Source organism: Hemitrygon akajei, chromosome 23 (genome assembly GCF_048418815.1).
Source record: "Hemitrygon akajei chromosome 23, sHemAka1.3, whole genome shotgun sequence".
Lineage (NCBI taxonomy): Eukaryota > Metazoa > Chordata > Chondrichthyes > Myliobatiformes > Dasyatidae > Hemitrygon > Hemitrygon akajei.
In genome coordinates this window covers 61079555-61098619 of record NC_133146.1, presented here as the reverse complement: position 1 = coordinate 61098619, position 19065 = coordinate 61079555, and the positions used below count along the sequence as shown (strand labels likewise).

The 19065-nt window shown below is 37.9% G+C and overlaps 1 protein-coding gene across 2 annotated transcripts in view; it reads right to left on the bottom strand.

The window, feature by feature from the left end:
- Positions 1-19065, bottom strand: part of atrnl1b (attractin-like 1b) — a 984325-nt gene that overhangs the window by 595359 nt on the left and 369901 nt on the right. For both annotated transcript variants that reach the window (XM_073027827.1, XM_073027826.1), the window contains exon 22: positions 8920-9014. In XM_073027827.1, the coding sequence (XP_072883928.1) occupies positions 8920-9014 (95 nt within the window). The remainder of the gene's footprint in view (positions 1-8919; positions 9015-19065) is intronic.

Sequence of the window (19065 nt, the reverse complement as noted above, 5' to 3'; positions counted from 1 at the left end):
GGTTAGCCTGTCTCCATTCCTCCTGTGATCCACAACCAGCTCCTTTGTTTTTTGTGACATTGAGGGAGAGGTTGTTTTCTTGACACCACTGTGGCAGGGTGATGATTTCTTCCCTGTAGACCACCTGATTATTGTTTGAGAGAATGGTAATCAATGTAGCATCATCAGCAAATTTAATTAGCAGATTGGAGCTGTGGGTAGTAATACAGTCATGGGTATACAGAGAGTTAAGGAAGGGACTCATTACACAGCCCTGAGGGGCTCCTGTGTTGAGAGTCAGAGGGTTGGAGGTGAAGAAGCCCACTCTTACAACCTACTGGCGATCTGACAGGAAGTCCAAGATCCAGCTGCACAAGGCAGGGTTTTTGTCCATTTTTATTTATTACATGCAACATAACCATTTATTTCATCTTCTTGATGAATGTGCAATCCTTAACACCAATAGATTTTTTGGCATACATATTATACATTACAATAGTCAGCAGAGCAGGACTGTGATACAGCTTTTATTGACATAGCCTTTTGTAAAATTTAACCTTCTGGTTCACTTCCAGTATAGGATAAAACTGCATTCTCAGCACATCAATGAAAAGATGTTTGCTGAAGGACACTAAAATACTGCCTAGTTGACTTTATTAATAAACCTGATAACACCTAAATGCCAATGCAAGTAGATATTACTTTTTCTCTTATGGGTTAATTGTAATTGTTTGCCATTGAAAGTGTACAAAATAGTACGTTATGATATTCATTGTGAAAAGTCAACCTCTCAGTTTTTGAGCTTTATTTTTTGATTTCCTAACCTCCTGTCTTTGCAGTTTACATTGTTTCTGATAGTATCTATTTCTGCAACTCAGTGCAACAGCTTATTGCAGTTTGAGTTCACACGAGGCAGTAAAAATGTGATCTAACTGGGTAAACACCTCAATCAAAGGACCACTTCTAGCAAATAATGTCCTAGTTTAATGAAAGATACAGCAGAAAAGCTGTCATCGTTTTAGTCAGGGAACTGATGCATGAACTCTTTATCAGAGCACAAGGACTACTCACTACGAATGTGCACCATTCAGTATCATTTATAAAAAGTGCTACCATGTCCTCTTGAATTAGGCCAAAATGTCTAGCTAAGGTAGCATATTATGAAACAAATTAGATTGTTGGTTTTGTTACCAATGTTTATTTTAGACACTCTCTTCCATTTTATATAACCATATAACCATATAACAATCACAGCACGGAAACAGGCCATTCCGGCCCTCCTAGTCCGTGCCGAACTCTTAATCTCACCTAGTCCCACCTACCCGCACTCAGCCCATAACCCTCCACTCCTTTCCTGTCCATATACCTATCCAATTTTACCTTAAATGACACAACTGAACTGGCCTCTACTACTTCTACAGGAAGCTCATTCCACACAGCTATCACTCTCTGAGTAAAGAAATACCCCCCCCGTGTTTCCCTTAAACTTTTGCCCTCTAACTCTCAAATCATGTCCTCTCATTTGAATCTCCCCTACTCTCAATGGAAACAGCCTATTCACGTCAACTCTATCTATCCCTCTCAAAATTTTAAATACCTCGATCAAATACCCCCTCAACCTTCTACGCTCCAATGAATAGAGACCTAACTTGTTCAACCTTTCATAAGCCTTTCATATATACCTTTGATATAGCAATCAAAACTTCCATAATCTGCTTTTATATTACTTATTGTTTACTCTTGTGCTCAATCTTCTTCCTCTTTATATTTTTAAAAGTTTAAAAAGTTTTCATTTTCAGTAATCTAAACATTTCCTGCAATGTTAAGCAAGAAGCATCTCACTTGATTGGCTGAGGTGCAGTTCTCACATCTTATTTCTTGAAGTCCATTTCCATGACACATAATATCAAACCAGTTGCTAATCAAGCTTGTTCAAAAGTATGCAAAGTTTAGATTCTACATCTGCTTTTCAAAGCCTTGCTAATTATTCTAACAAATATAATTCTGCTTGTATTTTTTATTTCCTTAAAGTGCACCAAAATCAGGAGTGTAGCAAATTCACAGATGTATGTCATCTGCCCTAAGTATGTCATTTGCCCTCAAGTATGTCATTTGCCCTTATCTGCCAAGATAACGGTCAATCTGATCACTGACCTCATCACCACTTTGCTATGTGCTGCACCATGTGCCTGTGATGCTATTGCAAGTAAGTGTTTCATTGTACCTGTAGCTCACAGTAATTTTGAATATAAGAATAAATTTGGCTTAATCCTGCAACTCTTCACTGCCCTGTGGACCAGTAATCAGCCTTGAATCTCAGGCATGAATACTAACTTAGTATCTATAGCTCTCAGGGTAGACAATACATACCACTGAGAAAAGAATTCTTTCCTTATTTGAATCTCAGTGGGTGTTCCTTTTTCCCATAACCCCTTATTCTAAATTCCCCAGATGGAGAAAACGTCCGTGCAGCATTAGTATGTCAAATCTCCAGAGGATTTTGTGTATTTGAAAGCAATAATTTTTCTTTTAAAAAAATGCCTGAGAATAGGCCCATTCTACTCCATCTGTCCCCAGAGAACAAGGCTCTTATCCCAAAAATCAATCCAGCAAATCTTCTCCGCACAGCCTCCAAGGCAAGTATAGCATTACATCTCACTCACAATCTTCAACACTTACATTCAGGTTAAAATCGAAACTGACCTCAACTAGAGAAAACTAAGAAACACTGCACATCAAGCAGCATTTAAGTGATCATTTCATGTGTGTATACACACACACACACACACACACATTTTTATATATATATATATATACACACACACACACACATATAACAAGGATGCAATGCCTGAGACTTTTGTACAGTACTGTAGGAACTTTATGTATTACAGTATACTGCTGCCACAAAAAAAATCCTGACATATGTGAGTGATGATAAACCTAATTCTGATATGGGTCTCTATTTTGTACTGAGAGTGGGAAAGGGCAGGGAGAGGGGAATCATGGTTGGTAAAAGGGGAAGGGAGAGGGGAGGGAGTGGGAAGCTCCAGAGAGACATTCTGTAATGATCGATAAATCAATTGTTTGGAATCAAAAGACCTTGTCTGGTGTCTCAGGGCTGGGTGTGTCTGCACCTGTGCTACGCACCCCACCTCCACCATCCCGGCATTCCTCCTCTGTCACCTGCCCCACATCCATTCCATGGCGCTCCATCCACGCCATTCCCAACATCCTTTACTCATGCCATATTTCCAACTCATTCTCCACTCCACGTTGACAAATACAGTACTGTGCAAAAGTCTTAGGCACCTTAGCTATATATATGTGCCTAAAACTTTTACACAGTACTGTAGTTCTAACATTGTTTCACAAGCAAAACAAAAATATGACAAAATGCTGATTTTCCATTGCTCTATCTGTACTGCTTCTCAAATCAAATAATGCAGAGTGAGAAAATGTTCTGATTTATGCTGAAAACACAGCCTGCAGTCTGCCCAGACCTGAACTTGCCTGGTCTATCCTGCTGGCCCTCCGCAGTTTAATGCCATCATGTCGACTGTGCATATAAATAGCCCCACACTCAATACAAAGGGGCCAACAGATAAAAAAATTGAAAATGTTGACCAGAGTTTGTAGAAAGACACAAATATTAACACACCAAATGCAAGCAATATATCTGTGGAAACAAACAGCAGACCAAAAATAATTATTAAATAACCTCAAAGACATTGAGGCTGAGTGGATAAGGGACTGTACTTGCTCGTTACAATTTTAGTTAATGTAGATATCTTTGTTGGAAAGGTTTATTGTTCCTTGCAGGTTTATGAGGACATAGTATTGTTTGTTTGTTTTTTTAAGGGGAAGATGTGTTATTATGTGTGCACATAATAGAACTTCAGTTCCCAGTGGGCAACATGCGAAGTTCACCCAAACTCAGAAACTTTGATGGTGAGCTGGTCGCATGCGCTCAGTGTTGACAGAGTTCAGTCATAAAATGTTCTAGCATTTACCCATGCCAAGTTTGTCTTTATTAACATAACATGGCAGTCAACAAAGCTTTGTAATTGTTAATGTGGTCAATTTCTTACGTATTCCAAATTCCTTGATGCTCTCCCAAACCATTAAAAATTAAAGTAAAAAACGAGAACTAAAAAAAGCAGTGAATTATATGAAAAGTAAACATCGTGACAGGAATGAAAGGGTTACCATATGAGGAACGTCTGCCAGCTCTTGGGCTGTATTCCCTGGAGTTCAGGAGAATGAGGGGGGGATCTCATAGAAACATACAGAATGTTAAAAGGCCTGAAAAGATAAGATATGGCAAAGTTATTTCCCATGGTAGGGGTTCTAGGACAAGAGGGCACGACTTCAGGATTGAAGGACATCCATTTAGAATTGAGATGCGGAGAAATTACTTCAGTCAGAGGGTGGTAAATCTGTGGAATTTGTTGCCACACACAGCTACGGGTGTACTTAAGGCAGAGATAGATAGATTCTTGATTAGCCAGGGCATCATTGGGTATGGAGAGAAAGCAGCAGAGTGTGGATGACTGCAAGAATTGGATCAGCTGATGATTGAATGGCAGAGCAGACTCGATGGGTCGAATGGGCTACTTCTTCTCCTATATCTTATGGTCTTATAGTCTTATGGACAGCAGCTATACTACATTAGGACTTTGAGGAGAATCGATATGTCACCAAAGATACTCAAAAATTTCTACAAAGCTATCATAAAGAGCATTCTAACTGGTTGCATCACCATCTGGTATGGAGGGGCCACTGCAAAGGATCGGAAAAAGCTGCAGAAAGTTGTAAACTCAGCCAGTTCCATCATGGGAACTAGCCTTCCCAGCATCCAGGACATAGAACCATAGAACATTACAGCACAGAAACATGCCGAACCATTTTTCTGCCTAGTCCCACTGACCTGCACCTGGACCATAAGACGATGCCTCAAAAGAGAGGCATCCATCATTAAGGACCCCATCACTGAGGACATGCCCTCTTCTCATTATTACCCATGGAGGAGGTACAGGATCCATGTTTCAGGAACGTGTGTAATGTACTGCTGTGGCAAAGCAAAAAATTCCACAATATATGCCAGTGATATTAAACCTGATTCTGATTCGGAATACCGTAAATTCTGGTGTATAAGCCAAGAATTTGGCCCTAAATTTTGGTCCTAAAATTAGGGGGTCGGCTTATACAGAGGGTGCCAACTTTGGAAAAACGAATACACGGAAGACAGGTCGCATTTATTGGCTGTTTTTTAGTCAAATTCGTTCCACTGTCGACGCATTAATTCTTTGGTTTGTTTAAACTCACATCTAGTGGCTGAAGCATAGACATCAAACCACCGGGGATGACTGCAATGTCCGTATTTTCAGCTTTCAGTGCTGCTTTTGTCTCACCTGACAAGTGCGCTTTGAACATGTCCCAGACAAGTAGCGACTTTTCCTTCCTGACACCTTCGGGATGTCGACGCTACACCTCTTTAACCCGCTTCAGCAGCGTTCTTGAACATAAACAACACCCCACGGGAATTTTCTGAGCAATCTTTGTTTTTTGTCTCGCACAAGATCACGTCTATTCATAAATCCGGAGCACCAACTTCGAGTAGCTTTGAAATTTTCGCTGACCTCACGGTGTTTATCATTTCTCTGGTAACAATGTATCCAGACGATCGCTGGTGATTCAACCACTCTAAAACTTTTTCTTCCAGTTCTGGCCACTGGCATGTTTTCCCGCAGTTTGTACATTTCGTCGTTGGCATTTCCCTCAGCATCTCCTCTGCCTTTCTCCACTCTCTTACTTGTTTCTCGTTTACACTAAACTTCTTTATTCGTTCCTTTAGCAAAATCAACAACCTTCAGATTGAAGCCAGCACCATATCGCATTTGTTTTAATCTTTTGTACATGGTGGTCGCAAACTCAATACTGAGTACACGTACTGATCCCGCCATCCCCTGTTATGTTTTAACGAGATTACGTTGGGTGCTAAATGGTTTCAAGGGGGTTACATTTCAAAGGATTCTTTTCCATTGGAAACCTAATCCAAAATTTCTCTTCCTGATTTTTTATTAAGAGTTCACCTATAACGCTCTACAATGTGAAGGCCTGTTTCCTTAGCAGGTACTAGTTCACAAAATTTTCTGGGTCCGGATCCGGCAAAGCTGAGTACCAGCATGTGAAATCTTGTGATCGTTTCTGGTTAAATCAAAAACCTCTACAAAAGAGGTCGGCTTATACAAAGGTAACATGAAAAGTCACTTTTTTAACCTTGAAATTGGGGGGTCGGCTTATACCCCAGAATATACTGTATATTAACTTGCTTTCCTTTTTACCTCCTCACCAATTTTAACAAGATCATTCAGGTCTTTCATTCTGCATTTGTCTGATTTTTTTTGTCTGGACTGGCATGCTGCACAATTGAAGCACAGAAAGACAAGACCTATGGCCTCTTAAATGTCTAAATGCTGGCAGTTCCAATAAAATCTGTGGGAAAACTGATCACAATACTTCAAACCCCGTGAACCCTAAAATAGCTGCATTTCCATTATCCATAATCTGATTATTCACAAGTTTTATGAGAATACGGGTAGAGTTTTCAAAATAAAAGTCTGCATCTTATTTCGAAAAATCCTGTCCCTTAACTTAGCATAATAATTTAAATTTTGTACAATCATTGTATGGGGGGGGGGGGTCCATTATTTATCTAGTTATTTATTTATTTATTTCCACAACTAGTTTCAGAACAAGAGACCTCTTTTACTATTAATGATACCACCATGCATGTCTATCTCATTACTAGGTGGAATTCAAAGAATCCATGATGCTTCTTGGAAGAAAAGGACATTATAATTCATCTTCTAACCCAAGTTTTTCCCATAATTACCCAAGTTGCCAGAGATTTCGATAAAACGTTTCATCTTTAATGAGGCAACTCTGGAAAAGTAGCACTGCCCTAATAAAACTGAATTTCATCAGCAGAGATTTTTTGCTCAATTCTTCTGACTGTACCGTATTAATATTTGTTTAATCATAAATAAACACATGATCACAAAGTCAAAACTGAGAAAACTGATTCATGTTTGTATTTTGTGCACCGTAAGAAATCACGATTTAAAAAAACAACTCTTGAAGTTCATTATATATAAAAAAAAACAAAATCTGATCTTTCGGAAATTGCAGTAGAGAGATGATTACATGCAAATCAACTGTCAGGTTCCCTACATTAAAATAATAAATACACTTCAAAAGTACCTTACCAGCCTTAAACTGTATATACAGGTCAGGAAAAGTGATAGGTAAAAGCAAAGCTCATTTTTCTTAATAAAACTATGCTAACTTATAAAGCATGTGACCCAGAAACACCATAAAACACACAAGACTGATTCAGTGTGCAAGCTGCTATCTGGACTAGAAATCTCAACACTAATAATTAAAGGGCCAATCAAAATAAAATATTTAATAACATGTTTTGAATTTCAAAAGTCTTGTGCATTTTGTACAAATGACTTTAAAATCAAAACATTTTAAATGTTGAAATTTTTGTACTCTTGCAAACTTACAGAAAGTGCATTTTTAATCATTTATTAGTTCTTAGTTAGTCATTGTAAAGTTGCCCTGTGATTAGGCTACTGTAATCTAGGTGGGTTGTTGGGTGGTACAGCTTGTTGGGCCGGAAGAGCCTGTTCCGTGCTGTATCTCCAAATTTTAAAAAAATGAAAAAGTAAGTAAAATAAAGCCTAGCATTTACATACTACAAACTGAAAATTATTAATGGTCTAAATATGTACAATATTCAAAGTTTACAGGTTTTTTCCCACTCACACAAAAGACAGTTTTTGCCACCAAGCAATCCTAAGGATATTTACCAAGATTCCAGCACCACAGTGCACAATGGCCCTTGCTCAAAGAACCTCTTGGCAGCTACAACAACTTTCAGTGCATCCTTCAGTACACAGTCTTAGATGTTGGAATACGCTAGTCTACAACCTCGAGACATGGTCAGCTCCTTTTAATGAGAGACCAGCAAATTCAGTGCAAACCAGAGAGCTTGTATCATCAAGATGATCATTTTCCAGCAGAATATCAATATATTCTTTCAGTATTTTTATCCTTCCCTCTTCCCTTTTTTCCTATTCCCCACTTGGGCCTCTCACCTCTGCTCCTCACTTGCCTATCACCTCCCCCTAGTGCCCCTCCTTCTTCAATTTCTTCCTTGATCCACTGTCCTCTCCTATGAAGTTCCTTCTTCTCCTTCCTTTTCTTTTCCCCACCCACTTGACTTCACCTTTCACCTTCTAGCTATCCTCTTACCCCTCCCCCACTTTTTTTTATTGTGGCATTCTCCCCCTTCCTTCCCAGTCCTGAAGAAGTGTCTCGGTCCAAAGTGCCAATTTCCACAGATGCTACCTGAATGTGTGTCGCTCCGGATTTCCAACATCTGCAGAATCTGTTGTGTTTATATTTTCCAGCAGAAGTTCAGCTATGGCTGAGTGAGCACCTCTGGAAACTGTACAAGAAAAATACAAAAGTCCTATGCTAAGCTACTGTGTTGCAGGAACCAACTGGAACTTATTGGCAAATTCTACAAAGAAATCGGTGATATCCTTATTGTCACTGCTTTGTGTAGAGAGGGAGCGAAACTATCAACTTTCTCTTCTTCTGCCTACCTAAACCAATTTACTATGCATTATCCAATCAGAGGTACAACAGTGACTACATCAACAGTATCATACTTAACAACTTCTTTGTGACAATGAGCAATACCAAAAAAAATTCTTTAACCAAAAAAAAAAGAAAGACAATGCACTACTCAACTGAATAGGAAACTGGGGAAAGATCAACCGAGCTCTCCATAAATAATATGGATACTTCCAAATCACAACATAATAAGAGAATTTGTACTGTCGAACTACAAAAAGAACTAACCTGCTCAGGAGTAGCCATAAAGTTGATTGCGGTGTAATGCTGATCATCTTCCTGGGTAAGGCTAAAGGTGAACTGGTAGTCAATTAAAAGACTGTCTGTGGACAAGATTCAAAAGCAGACTGTGAGTAAATGCAAACTTCTCCCAAATTATAAAATTCTATAAAGGCAACTGTCAAAATATATATTTTTTGGATATTAGCATAGCAGTAAATAATAAAAAAATTCAATGAGATGATCACCTGTTACTGGAACATATTTCCTTAGAGTAGCTCTTCCACCAATATACAATCTCCCAGCCTGGCACAGTGCAAACCCTCTCCCTATGACCCATGATATCAGTACCAACCATTATGCCAGCCTGCACATGCCATCAGCCATCAGCCATGCTTCAAATGCCTTCAATTCTTGCATCTGCCCTGTATTTACACATCAATTCCCTTTAATATATTAAAGCATCAATCAGGTCATATTTTAACCTTAAGTTAGTTTCTACAATCCCTCCACACAACTTAAAACTCAAAATTATTTATTATTCTGGTAAATGAAATGGCAATCTTATCCTGATCAAAATAACTTCTTAAGAACTGCCCATGTGAATGCAACATGATGAGAATTTTAAAGCTACAGTAGCAGTTTTCACCACTTGCTTTCTGCATCTCCAGGCAGACAGCAACTACACCCTTTAGTTTGTTGTTATAGAATCTTTGAGCCTTTCTAGATTATTTGAATACACAGAGCTCAACATCTCAATGCTTCCAGATTTATTTAATTTAGAAATATTCCATTCTATTCTTCTTTAGTCCAAATGGACAACTTTGCACAGTGATCTATTGGTCTTATTTTGGACTCCAGTTTATTGGTCACCACTTCAAAAATACAATGACACCTCCCTAATGATGCAAGAGAATCAACAGAATGAGGAGAAAAAACTGTGAGTATCCATTACATATACTGCAGTTGCCAAACTCGCTACCAAAAGACACAACAAAAATGGTCTGACGTTCCACAATTTTGTACTTTAACTAATCAGCAGATTAACAATGCTAAATTGTCATCACCAAGAAACATGACACATGCAAGTAAAAAATGAAGTTAAATCAGTGCCTCTATCTAGTCAACTCGGATACTCCATTAACGTGCAAATGAAAACAGTGGCCTACAAGACCCTAACCAATTTTGAAATCTATTACACCATTGGCATTCTCTCATAGCAGACATATAAAAGCTTATTTTGTGAAAATTGAATAAGCTTTGTATGACTGTACTTTATTTTGTTTATACATTCTAATTAATTTTAAAATTAAAATTTTAAAACTTACTAAATGGCACTTTTTAAATCATCCATTTTTAAACCCTGATACTGCTAAAATATGAAATGGGCAAGATTCTTACTTACAAATGGATAGCAGTGAAAGGTGACTAGAAATGAAGGGGTAGGTGACAAGACATTAATAAAAGGTAAGAAAAATACACAATACTGAATGCAACTGTTGATTTGTCATCTTCACAAATCATAGTGTCAGAAGATGTTGAATCATTGTGGATAGAGCTAAGGAACTGCAAAGGTAAAAAGACCCTGATGACGGTTGTATACAGACCCCCAACAGTAATAAGGATGCGGTCTACAAATTACAATGGGAGACAGAAAATGCATACCAAAAAGGCAATGTTATAATAATTATGGGAGATTTCAATATGCAGGTAGATTGGGAAAATCAAGTCTGTGCAGGATACCAGGAGGAGGAATTTCTAGAGTGCCACTACAGGATCAGCTCTGGATTGGATGTTATGCAATGAACCAGAATTGATTGGAGAGCTTAAAGTAAAAAAAACCATAAAAGACAAGTGATTATAATATGATTGACTTCACCCTGCGATTTGAGAAGGGAAAGCAAAAGTCAGATGTATCCAGATATATTAGTATTACAGTGGAATAAAAGGAATTGCAGAGCTTTGAGAGAGGAGTCGACCAAATTTAATTGGAAAAGAACACTGGCAGTGTTGACTCTGAACTGCAATGGCTAGGATTTCTGGAAGCAATCTGGAAGAGGCACAGGATATATATACCCGAAAGAGGAAGAAGCATTCTAAAGGAAAGATGACACAACCATGGCTAGCAAGAAAAGTCAAAGCCAACGTATGAGCCAAAGAGAGGGCATATAATAGAGCAAAAATTAGTGGGAAGTTAGAGGATTGGGAAGCTTTTAAAAAACAACAGAAGGCAAGTAAAAAAGCCATTAAGAAGAACAAGACGGAATGCGAAAGTAAGCTAGCCAATATTATTAGAGAGCATATCAAAAGCTTCTTCAGATACATAAAGTGTAAAAGAGAGGACAGAGTGGATATCGGACGACTGGAAAACAATGCTGGAGAGGAAATGGTGGACAAACTGATAAAATATTTTGCATCAGTCTTCACTGTGGAAACACTAGCAGTATTATGGAAATTCCAGGTGCCAGGGGTCATGAAGTGTGTGAAGTTGCCATAACTAGAGAGAAAGTTCATAGGAAACTAATAGGTCTGAGGTAGATAAATCACCTGGACAAGATGCTGTTCACCCCAGGGTTCTGAAAGGGGGTGGCTGAAGAGATGTGGAGGCATTGGTAATGATCTTCCAAGAATCACTGGATTCTGGAATGGTTCTGGAGGACTGAAAAATTGCAAATGTCACTCCACTCTTCAAGAAGGGAGAGAGGCAGAAGAAAGGAAATTATAGGCCAGTTGGTTTGACCTCAGTGGTTGGGAAGATGTTGGAGTTAACTGTTAAGAATGTGGTTTCGGGGTACCTGAAGGCACATGATAAAATAGGCCACAGTCAGCATGGTTGCCTCAAGGGAAAACCTTGCCTAACAAATCTGTTGGAATTCTTTGCAGAAATAACAAGCAGGATCGACAAAGGAGAATAGGTTGATGTTGTGTACTTGGATTTTCATAAGGATTTTGACAAGGTGTCACACATGAGGCTGCTTAACAAGCTATGAGCTCATGGTATTACAGGAAAGATTCTAGCATGGATAATATAGTGGTTGATTGTCAAGAAGTAAAGTGTGAGAATAAAGGGAGGTTTTTCTGGTTGAGTGCTGGTGACTAGTGATGTTCCACAGGGGTCTGTGTTGGGGCCAATTCTTTTTATGCTACACGTCAATGACTTGGTTGATGGAATTGATGGTTTGTTACAAAGTTTGCAGATGATTTGAAGTTAGGTGGAGCAGCAGGTAATTTTGAGGATGAAAAGAGGCTACAGGAGGACTTAGATAGATTAGGAGAATGGGCAAAGACATGGCAATAGTGTCAGGAAGTGTACAGTCTGGCACTTTGGTAGAAGAAATGAAAGGGTGACTATTTTTTAAAATAGAGAAAATACCAAAATCTGATGTGCAAAGGGACTTGGGAGTCCTTGTGCAAGACTCCCTAAAGATTAATCTGCAGGTTGAATCTGTGCACTGGAAAGCAAGTGTGACGTTAGCATTCATTTCAAAAGGACTAGAATATAAAAGGAATAATGTTGAGACTTTATAAAGCAATGATGTAGCCTCACTTGGAGTACTGTGAGTAGTTTTAGGACTCTTAGAAAGGATGAGCTAAAACTAGAGAGGGTTAAAAGCACATTCACAAAAATCATTGCAGGATTGAACAGCTTATTATATAAAGAGTGTCTAATGGCTCTGGGCCTGAATTCACTGGAATTCAGAAGAATGAGGGGTAACCTCATTGGAGCCTATTAAATGGTGAAAGACCTTGCTAGAGTGGATGTGGGGAAGATGTTTTCTAGGGTGGGATAGTCTAAGACTAGAGGACACAGTCTCAGAATAGAATGGAGATGAGGAGGAGTTTTTCTTTAGCCTGAGAGTGTGAATCTGTGGAATTCGTCGACACAGACAGTTGAGGAGACCGTTTTTTTGCATATTTTTGCAGAGATTGATATATTCTTCATTTGTCAGGGCATGAAGTGATATGGGGTGGGGGGGGGGGGGGGAGGATGCAGGAGACTGGGGATGAGAGGGAAGATGGATCAGCCATAATGAAATTGTAGAGCAATAACCTATTTCTGCTCCTATATTTTATGGTCTTATGAGGGAAATGTCTTCACTCAGAGAATGGAGAGAGGGTGGAATAAGCTGCCAGCAGAAGTGGTGAATACAAGTTCAATTTCAATACTTAAGCAAAGTTTGGATAAGTACATGAATGGAATAAAGTATGGAGGGCTATGATCCAGTTGCAGGTTGATGGAACTAGGCAGAATAATAGTTTGTCGCAGACTAACTGGGCTGAAAAGTCTGTTTCTATGCTATAATACTCTATAGCTCTCTCTAAAAATCAAAACTTTTACATTAAAAGCAAACAAATACAAAATTACACTGCAAATACAAAATTACACTGCAGATCCAAATGTCTCAGACACCTTTGTTGGATTGCCTGAGTTGGTCTATGACTTTCAATGTTAAACCACAGTATAATGGATCCAATAATCTAACTAATGGTATGATATTTGCAGAATAAACTCCTTTATCCAATTATGTTGAAAACTGCCCAAGTATGCCCTGTCTATAACAGAAGGACAAATTCAATCCTGTTAGTAACTGCTCCATCAGTTTTCTCTCAATCATCAGCAAAGTGAAGGAAACTGCAATGTTCTGCTGCACTGACTAAGAAATCAAAGCATTATTCTAATGTCTGACTGATAAGAACACACATTCAGACAAGCTAAAATATGATCGAAGTCTACATCATTTTCAATTAAAGAAGTTCCATCCAATTTCTCAAGTGTACGTTTGAGACCAAAAATCAGCCTTCAAGTCACTGAGATAAGTTTTTTAAACAACAAACACAAGAGGTTCTGCAGATGCTGGAAATTCAGAGTAACACACACAAATTGCTGGAGCAACCCAGCAGGTCAAACAGCATCTATAGAAAGGAATAATGATGAGAGCTGATGAAGGGTCTTGGTCCAAAACATCAGCCCTTTATTTTTCCTTCCTTTCCATAGATGCTGCCTGATCTGCTGAGTTCATTCAGCATTTTGTCTGTGTTAAACCATAAATTATATGTAGTTTTAGTTAAGTATTACCAAATGAGAAAAGAATTAAGTGTAATTAATCTAGCCAGCAGTTAGCAAACTAATGTAAAGCAAAATTCAATCCACAATTGAATTTTAAACACTACACCATTGTAAAGATTATGATGACCTCTTTCATCTTTAATGAAGGAAATAAATTAGGAAGAATCACCAACAAAAGTTACCTTAGCCTAAAAAACCTTGCTGAAGTTATCACAGGATGAGCATGTCATGTTTTCATAATTAATACTGGGCATAGTATTTCAGAAAATCATAATTCCGTATTTAAATAACAGGCATAAATCATAATTCATAAATTAGTAAATTGATTCTTTTAAAAAAAGCATAAAAAAGCAACTTTTTAGACTTTCAATTGACAGAAAATGCTGGAATTGATTCTAATTATCTTGTACCTAAGGAATATGAATATCATTCAGAATAGTCTGAATAATTGTCTGCCTACAATTTGTCCAAAACTGTTAACAATTTACACTACATTCTATTTTTGGTTACACCTATACTATCTCAAGGCCCTGCAGTAAAGAACTAATCCGTATCAAAGGCATGCAAAACCAAGCTTTCCACTGTAGCTCACTACATGCGATGGTAATAAACTTCCTGATTTAAAATGGGATAAAGATTTTAAGCCAAAGACCTTGTTCTCAACAAAACTCCATTCTCATATCTGAAGTTAATGAAGAAACAGGAACCAAATTCCCGGTCCACTTTCCACTATTCATTAAGAGCTTCAAATTCTAATGAAAATTAGTTCATTTCTCCAAGCCTATAGATTAAATATGTGTTTTTGATTTGTCTATTGTATTGAGCGTATTTTTTCTTAATGTCAAATAAAGGTTCAAATATTAACAAAAAATAATGCATCTACAAGCATATATACATTGTTGGAACTACTTGAGGGTGTAACTCTTTTCCATTTCACTTTTGGGCATTTTGAGAAGGTTTTCATTATATACAATAGCATTAACAAAATGGCGAGTTATGAAAAAAATTACAAGTGGAACATCAATCATCAAACTATCTGTGGTAGACATAACAGATTCTCAAGCTAGCCTCAATATTGCAACTTTTACACCTGCATTTCTTGGTTCCACAGGATAGTAGAATGCTTGATACTGTGGAATCGATTCCCATGCACATCAAACATCCAGTGGACTGAGAAGACAAAACACACTACTCTCTTAATTATTAAAGAGAGCAGCTCAAACCTCCTGTATTCATAAGTGGCCTAGATTTATGTTACACCTAACAGCTGTGCGTACTAAACCAGAACATACAAACTACTCATCAGCCTGGAGAAGAAAATGGAATTCTGATAAACTTCCTCTGGAGCCACAGTAGAAATCCAAGGTAGAGGAAAGAGGGATTGAAGAATTAAGGGAGTGTATGGAAGCTTCAAAGACTAGATTAATACCAGCTTTAAAAAAACTCTCTCAAATAAACCTTTATTTATCCATCCACTGGTTTCTCTTTCATCCTTGTTTCATTGAATCAATACTGAGAATGTACTGCAGAATAGTTCTGAAAAATGTCACTAAGTATAATGTCACTATATACATATAGCTTAAGTGCCTAGACTTTTGTACAGCACTGTACATTAGTTAAACTAGTAAGGTGGGTGGGAATCAAAAAGAAGAGCACTAGTGCTACATTAGCTCAGGAGTATTTGATTACTGGAAAGGCATAATATACAGTACTGTGCAGAAGTCTTAGTCACCCTAGCTATATATACGTGCCAAAACCTTTTGCGTGAGTGGAATGATGAGACTGGGTGGCATGTATACAAAAGCCATTCACTGCACCTTGGTACATCTGCAACAGCTGCACTGAGCTGTAGCTCCTCAGAGAACATATTAAGGAACTGGAGCTTGATGACCGTCAGCTCATAAGGGAGAATGAGGAGGTGATAGATAGGAGCTACAGGGAGGTAGTCACCCCTAAGTTGCAGAAGGCAGGTAACTGGGTGACTATCAGAAAGATGAAGGGAAATGGGCAGTGAGTGCAGAGTACCCCTGTGACCATTCCCCTCAATAATAAGTATACCTCTTTGGATACTGTTGGGGGGGGGGGCACCTACCAGAGGGGAGCTGTAGGTCCCATGGTCTCTGGCACAGAGGCTGATGCCGTGGCTCAGAAGAGAAGAGAGGTGAAGGTGACTGCAGTAGTGATAGGAGATTCACAATCATTGGACCAGAGATGAGATTCTGTGGGCGCAATTGAGACACACGGATTGTATGTTTTCTACAGGTGCAGGGTCAGGGATATCGTGGATCAGGTCCATGGCATTCCAAAAGGGGAAGATGAGCAGCCAGAAGTCTTGATACATATTGGCACCAATGGCTTAGGTAGGAAAGATGAGGAGATACTGAAGAGAGATTTTAGGGATCTAGGTATAAAGCTGAAAAACAGAACCTCCAAGGTGGTAATCTCTGGATTTCTGACCACACTGCATGCCAGTGAGGGCAAGAACAGCAAAATTTGTAGGTGAATGCATGGCTGAAGAAGTGATGCAGGGGCAGGAGCTCTGTGGAATTTGTTGCCACAGGTGGCTGTGAAGGCCAAGTTATTGGGTATATTTAAGGCAGAGGTAGACACTTTCTTGATTAGTCAAGGCATGAAGGAATATAGGAAGAAGGGAGGAGATTAAGGCTGAGGAGGAAAGTGGATTGGCCATGATGAAATAGTGGTGGACCAGACTCGATGGGCCAAATGGCTAATTCTGCTCTTATACCTTATGGTGTTATGTGGCAATAATAAACCAATCATCAATTTAAATTTCCCTGGCACAATGTGTAAGTTTAATACACGATTGTAGATCAGTAGCACAGGCCCCTAGAACAGCCAGATTATATTAACATGCAATGCCTATAAAAAAGTACAAACGCCCCTTGGAGGCTTTCATGTTTTATTGTTTCACAACATTGAATCACAGTGGACTTAATTTGGCTTTTTAACACTGATAAACAGAAAAAGACTCTTTCATGTCAAAGTGAAAACAGATCTCCACAAAGTGATCTAAATTAATTCCAAATACAAAACACAAAGTAATTGATTGTTTTAAGTATTCACATCCTTCAGATCAGTATTTGGTAGAAAAATCTTGAAATTAGATGATAGCTACAATCTGTAGGTATTGTGAATTGTTTTACTTAAATTTCTACTGATTCCTCTAGGCAAGAGTCTTAAACTTTCACTCTTTTATATAAGAACGGATTCAGCCAACATGGTTAGGCTTCAAGTGTTTCAGCCCTTGAACTTCATGTGCATACAATGCCTATAAAAATTATTCAACCTCCCTCCCAGAAGTTTTCATGTTATATTGTTTTACAACATTGAATCACAGTGGATTTAATGTCTTTTTTGACACTGATCAACAGAAAAAGAGTTCCATGTCAAAGTGAAAGCAGATCTCTACAAAGTGATCCAAATTAATTACAAAAATAAAATACAAAATAATTGATTGCATAAGTATTGCCCCCCCCCTTTAATATGGCACACCAATTCATCACTGGTGCAGCCAATTGGTTTTAAAAGTCACATAATTATTTAAATAGAGATTTATATTTGGAGACGTGTGCAGGGTAGGTGTTTCAATTGATTGTAGAAAAATACACCTGTATCCGGAAGGTCCAACTGCTGGATACCGCGGTGGTGAATACTTATGCAAACAATTATCTTATGTTTTATAGTTTTAATTAATATAGATCACTTTGTAGAGACCTGCTTTCATTTTGACATGAAAAAGTCTTATTCTGTTGATCAGTGTCAAAATGGCCAGATTAAATCTACTGTGATAAAACAATAAAACATGAAAACTTCCGGGGGGGTGAATACAATTTATAGGCACTGTATATACAGTGCCTATGTCAACTTCATTGGCATTAATAAATACTGGCCTTGAGAGCAATCACATATTCAGTGAAGGAATGGATTTAAAAATCTTCTGTAAACAGTCAAATGAACATATGGCTAATTACTTGCATGGTTTTATGCAATTTCAATCATTTAAATTTATTTAACATAATTAACATAGCCAAATATTTCACTGCAAAAGACATAACTAAGAAAAATGCAGTTGGTTGTGAAAAATTGCAAACAGTTGATTGACCACATGCTTTTAATAAGGGCAGGTTATGCCTGAATGTGCTGGGAAATATTCAGATTATCTAAAAAGCAGGCCAATGTAGCTTTTGAAGGTAAGGTAACAAAGCACTGTATATCAATAGAAATGGACTCAATGAAATCCACCATCAGGATAGTAAAAGAAATGACATGGGAATGTCAAGAGCAAATTGCCAATGGTTCACAGTCATATTACTCCAGCACTAACTCACAAAATAATTGAGGTAATTGAAAATCTTGAGGTTTTTTTCTTGTAAAGGATAAAATTCAGTAAAAAAAAAGTGGATTGGCAATATTTCCAATGGGAAAAAAACAAGAACTCAGGCAAAGAGCCTTTTAAATAATCAGAATTAATTCTACATCATTTACACCTGAACTATTATTGTAATTGCTTGAAAAGTTTTCGGCATTATTAAGGTCATCTCAGGTATTACTCGTCACTATCTTTACCCTGAAGTACCAATTATCTTGTACGAAACCTTGGTTTTTTGATCTTTCCATTTTCAATCAGCTTATGAAAAATAAGTACCATTCCACATTTACATAAATAGTAGCATGAAATGAATTATTTTTGAAACTTACTAAAAAAACTGGCCCATAATTTACTGGGAAAATAAGAGAGGCACACACAGAAAATTTATTAGCAAAATAATGAGCATTATCTGGATAGTTCAAAGGATCTGTTTCAGTACTATGACTCTAATCATTTTGAAATTTGTGTCAAAGACACACTGTAAGCTGCAGATCAACATAAATTTATGTTTGCTTCAAGTCTACCTTCAATCTCACTGCAAGTTTGAAGATATTGCCGAGTGGGAGTTTGATTCATTAAACACAACACTGAAAATTTGGGATGGAATTTAATGAAATAGCCCTCCTTCCATGCAAAATTTATACTGGCACATTCTCTAGCCCATAAAAACAGTTCAAATCATTTTCTATAGTGAACT